The following is a 5,583-nucleotide window of genomic DNA, read 5'->3' on the forward strand; positions in this document are numbered from 1 at the left end:
GAAAAAGTGAACCTATGAAATCGTAAATAGATAATAAAAAACATCGATTTTATAAATTATGGACATACAATTTTCTCCCCAATTTGTGCAAAGCTTTTACGACCAGCAGTGTGCGTTTCGACAATTAACTTGCGATTTTTAGCATTTTTCTGAGCTCGATCCTGATCATTCAATAATGTGTAAACAAATAATTAATTTCCAACATGATGTAGAGTACTGGCTAGCTGTTCAATATTTAAAATGCATACCTTCACGTCTTTATCCCCCCAGTATTTAAGTAAAATCTTAAATTCTTCGACTGAAATAACATTTGGTCTATTTTTGAGTCTGTCCTCGTCATTATCATACTTATGATAATGGTTCTTCATAAATCGGATTTTGTGTAGCCTCCACAAAGCACAAATTGTTCGCAATGTGTACGTCCTTCCTTCCTCAGGAATATCATATTTTGACTAGCAAAATTTGTTAAAATTAGTGCAACTCGATCTAAACCTAAAGACAGTACAAAATACCATAGTAAATTATCGTGTTTATGTTTCCGGTTTACCTTAACAAAACTCCAGAGCTCTTCCTTCTGCTGTTCAGGAAATTTATACCAAGAGAGGCAATCAAGTGGGACAGACTTCCTAGCCAACGTACCTAAAAAGTTGGTAAATTTATAGAGGACCTTGTCATCATCAGCGATGGCCTGAAGCTCGCAATTCAGTTTAATGACATTTCTTTCATCAGGCCTTCTTCTGTCAACGTCATTCATGAGTGTAGGTCCTCGACGCTTTTTATTCTTGGGTGCACCTAAATATATTACAAAACACTTAATTAATAGTTGAATTCCAATTAAATCAAGAAAAAAATTAACAATAGAATTAAGCCAAAATCAAGAAATAGAAATTGACCTCCTAAATTATCATCACTCAGTTCCTCATCAGGTTGTGGCTCAGATGTTAGACCACCAGCATCCCCTAACCCTTTATCTTTTTCAAGGTTCTTTTGACATTCTTTCATTAAAACATAAGCTTCCATCGTACCAATTCCTAAATTATTGAATTTTTTGATAGGAGCCACTTTCAATGGGAAGAATGGTGATGTAACTTCAGGTAAGGGAGGGGGAGGTGGCAGTGGAGGGGTTAATTCTTGAGTTGGTTATTGGGGTGATTTTTTAGTGGGTTCAGTAGGAGGCGTGGCCCTTGAACGTGTGTTCGGTCTTTTCACCGGAATGGTCACCTTTCTATTTTTTGCTTTCTTGTTACCAACTTGCTCAACTTTCTTTGTAACAACTCGCACATCTTCTTCTTCAGCATCAGACAAGCTCTCATGTTCAGGAATGTACTCCCTATCAACTTCCTCATCATCATCAGGTGGAGTGATTTTTGTGCCTTTCTTATCTTTCTCCGCATTTATTCCCAACTCCTTCAACTTCTTTTTATTTTCTTCAATCTGCAACATTCTTTTCCTCTCATAATCTGTTATCTGAAAAAAGGGATCATATAATAATTAGATCCAAAGCATAACTGATAAGAGTAATTATATGAAAACATAAAGAAAAATTCCCTGCAAATTTTCAAGAGCCAATCGGTGACTTGTCCTCTGTTTATGCAGGGCATCCACTGTCATAAAATTTTGTTTTGCTTGTAGACCTGTTGGTGCAATAACAGTTTAACAATATCTAACATTTTAACATGCAAAAATTGAATGCATCATCAACATGAAAATCTATTACCTTCAAAAAATTGTATTCTTGGTCGCACAACTAGATGGGGCTGAATCTGTTGCTTAGCCTCTACAGATTGGTCAACCACATCATCGACATAAAAATCCAACCTTTCACCTTCAATTTTGCTTAGGAATGCAGTTAAGTCAGCATCGGACTGAATCAAGTGCCAACCTGAAGGAACCTTCTTCACATAAACACCACCAATTTCCTTGTATTTCAGCACATCTAGCACATACTCCATCACAGCCGTGTACGAGAATCGGTCTGCATCAATATACTCCAAAATCACTTTACAGGTCCCACCGACATATTTGGATTTTGTAAAAGTTCCCTTGTGAAAGAACCTGAGAACATAATCTGTACTTGCCATCCTGAAAATTAAAAAGTACAAACAAATTGTCAGTGATATAAATACAAGTCCTAGATGTTACAAATTAAAAAAAATAAGAAACTAATTGAGGCTCATGTACAAAATAGACAAATAGATTACAAACCAACGCAAGTTCCAAATAAATTACTACTCAAGTTACAAACCAACTCAAGTTCAACTCAAGTTCAAAATAGATTACAGACCAACTCATTCAACTAATAAATTACAAAGCAGTGCTCCCAGCCTCATTAATGGAATTGCTACCTCAGGTTTCAGAGTTTTTATGACAGCAAATTGTAATAGAAATTGCAGAATAAAATGCGTGTCATGACTTTTGTAACCCGATATCTTTCACTCCTTCATTTGAATGCACCGGCTGATATTTGATGCAGATCCGTATGGTAGCTTAGCATTCATTAGAACTGAATAGAAGATCTCTTTCTCTTTTTTGGTCATATCAAAACTAGATGTCCTAATTTCAACATGTTTATCATCACATTAGACAGGGTGAAGGTCTTTTCTAATCCCCATTTCTTCCAAATCTTGACGAGCATTAAGATGGTCCTTTGTCTTGCCTCCGATATTTAACAAAGTCCCCAAAATCTTGTCACAAATGTTCTTCTCAATGTGATTGCTCCAATATGGTAGCTCGAAAAAAATGGACTTCTTCTTCCAAGGGCAATCTGATGTTCCTCTATTTCTTTTTAGCGGCTTCCCAAAATCATTTTCGTAACCACGCAATAGTTCTTCAACCTCTGCTTCGCTTAATATATCAGGACATGATAGCATTTCTACATCTCCGTTAAATCTGCACCTATCGGACCTCCACTTGTGATCTGGAGGGAGAAACTTTCGATGGTTTAAATACACAACCTTCTTACTATGTTTCAAATATGTCGATGAGGTCTCATAGTGACATGAAGGATAAGCCAGCTTTCCTTTCGTGCTCCAACCGGATAAAATCCCATATCCAGGGAAATCACTTATCGTCCATAATAGGCTTGCGTGTAGCTTAAACGTGTTGTCTAACCTGGCATCATAAGTTTCTATTCCAACAACCCATAACTCCTTCAACTCTGTAATTAACGGTTGCATATACACGTCAATTTCATTACCGGGATAAACTGGACGAGGGATTAAGGTCAAAAGAATTAGATTTTCGGGTTTCATGATTAACCAGGGGGGGAGGTTATAATTTACGAGCACTACTGGCCATGTGCTATGAGATGTGTTCATTGATCCATATGGATTGAAACCGTCTGCCGCTAAACCCAATAGTACATTTCGCATTTCGGCAGCAAATTCAGGATATTTACTGTCCATCGACTTCCAACCCTTTCCATCAGCCGGATGCCTTAACCGTCCATCTTTCTTTCGTGATAAAGTATGCCATGTCATTGAGCTCGAGAAATCAGAGCTCAAGAACATTCTCTGCAGCCTTGGCTTTAAAGGGAAATATCTCATCACTTTAGCCGGGATTTTAGGATTCGATGCTAGTTCTATGTTTGCATCAGAGCTGGCCTTCGCCTTCTTTTCAACTACTCTCCATCTTGATGTTCCACACTTAGCACAATTCTCCAGCCTCTCGTTTTCTGCCCAAAAGAGCATGCAGTCATTTGGACATGCATGTATCTTTTGGTAATCAAGTCCTAGGTCTTTAATCATACCCTTTGCCGCACTAAAAAAAGACGGAAGATTTATATGAGGGAAAACCTCCTTTATCAATTCAAGTAAGTCACTAAATCCTGATTCGCTAAATCCATGAATGCACTTTAGTTAATAAAGCCTAACTAAGAAACTTAATCGACTAAATTTTTTGCACTCGCGATATAACGGTTATCCACCCTCCTTAACAAGGCGATAAAATTTCCTTGCATCATTGTTTAGTCCTGTTCTACCAACGTGGTCAGTAACGTCATTAGTACCATATGCATTGTGTATCATAGCATCAAATTCATCTCCAAGACCTACACCTATATTAATATCCATCTCATCAGTAACCCTATCTATCTCATGGGTTGAGACCTCGTAAATCCATTCAACGGAATGGGCACAAGGACCATTACAGACTAGATGTTCGTGTATAGCCTTAGAACCACTCCAAAAACGATTACCACATTTCTTACAAGGGCACTTAAGCTCATTTCCTACGACATATCGGGAAAATGCTTGGTTAACAAAAGCTTCAACTCCCTTCCTATATCTATCACTGTACTTGGGAAGTTTACCCATTTCTCTCCTTCAACATCCATTTTCTACATAAATTTTTTGAAACAAAACCATAAAATTCACTTAAGTTTTCAACACAATCAGACAACAACAAGAACCAAGAACAAAAAAATAGACCAAGAACAGGGCAGTTTGACTTATAATTACAACAAGAACACAAAAAAACAGACCAAGAACATGGCACTTTTGACTTAAAATAACAGGGTATTTTGACTTTAAAATATCAAAAAATTAAAACATAATTCTCAGAAATAGTCAGACCAAGAACCTACTAATTTCACAAAAACACAAAACAAAAACAAAATACAAAAGAACACAAAAAGCACAAAAAATACACAAAATTTTTACATGCATTCATAAATAATCAGAGAGAGGAGTGTTTGAAGGGTGAGAGAGATGAGTTTTACCTTATATCAAGCTTTAATCGAGTTTAATCGCGCTTCAATCGAGCTTCAAGTGAGAGAGATGAGCTTCAAGCCTTCGAGATGTGAGAAAGCCTTCGAGATGAGCTTCGAGTTCTGACGGAGAGATGTGGGAGAGGTGTGAGAGAGGTGTGTGAAGGAGAGATGTGAGAGAGGTGTGAGAGAGGTGTGCGAGAGAGAGATTCGAGGGAGGTCTAAGAGAGAGAGATGCGAGGGAGGTGAGAGAGAGATGAGGTGAATTTATGTGTAATAGATTTGGGGGTGAATTTTTGTCCAAATAAAAGTGTATTCAATTTTTGGTGCCAAAATAAAAGTGTAAAATAATTTTTGGTATCCCGCCATCCCCAATTTCAGTGTTCCGCCTGTGTTTTCGGTCAATTTGACCAAAAGCGTTACTATTATTACAACATTATTTGAAATATGTTGCACGTTTTATAATTTTTTCAAATTGGACCTTAACCACGCAACACTTACGTATTTTATGTAACACTTTTATAAATTATTGCCATAGAGTTGAAAAATTTGTTCTACTACAACATTTTCTACAACGCAATTATATTTTGTGCTTGCAATAGGCCATATTTGGTGTAGTGCAATGAAGCACAAAATTCAACATCTGTCGAGTTGCAAAATGCTTCATCCGTCGGGAGACAATCCGCTTTATCCGTTGGGAGACAACCAGCTTCATCTGTCGGTACTCAAAATTCACCATCCGTCGGGTCATCAAAAGAAGTTGAAAGTCAGAATAGATCACTTAAAGAAAGTTCCCCTTTCTCAAATCAGAGATCCATAAACTCAGGGGGAGTTTCTAATAATCAAAACTCAATCACACATCAAGACAACAATGAGGC

At 37.3% G+C, this 5,583-nt stretch overlaps 1 protein-coding gene across 1 annotated transcript; it reads right to left on the reverse strand.

The window, feature by feature from the left end:
• Window positions 1-2,579: 2,579 nt before the first annotated feature.
• Window positions 2,580-4,313, reverse strand: LOC141660230 (uncharacterized). Its single transcript, XM_074467196.1, has 2 exons — window positions 3,926-4,313; window positions 2,580-3,826 (listed from the first exon to the last, which is right to left on the reverse strand). The coding sequence occupies exons 1-2, from the start codon at window positions 4,311-4,313 to the stop codon at window positions 2,580-2,582; spliced, it is 1,635 nt and encodes a 544-aa protein (XP_074323297.1).
• Window positions 4,314-5,583: the final 1,270 nt, after the last annotated feature.

The sequence above is a fragment of the Apium graveolens genome, chromosome 5 (genome assembly GCF_009905375.1).
Source record: "Apium graveolens cultivar Ventura chromosome 5, ASM990537v1, whole genome shotgun sequence".
Lineage (NCBI taxonomy): Eukaryota > Viridiplantae > Streptophyta > Magnoliopsida > Apiales > Apiaceae > Apium > Apium graveolens.

Bases quoted from the DNA above. Each gene is read 5' to 3' on its own strand.
- LOC141660230 (XM_074467196.1), bottom strand. From the start codon at position 4,313: ATGGGTAAACTTCCCAAGTACAGTGATAGATATAGGAAGGGAGTTGAA. The intron at 3,827-3,925 runs GTGGATAACCGT...TTAGCGAATCAG, and splicing joins TTATCGCCTTGTTAAGGAGG to GATTTAGTGACTTACTTGAA.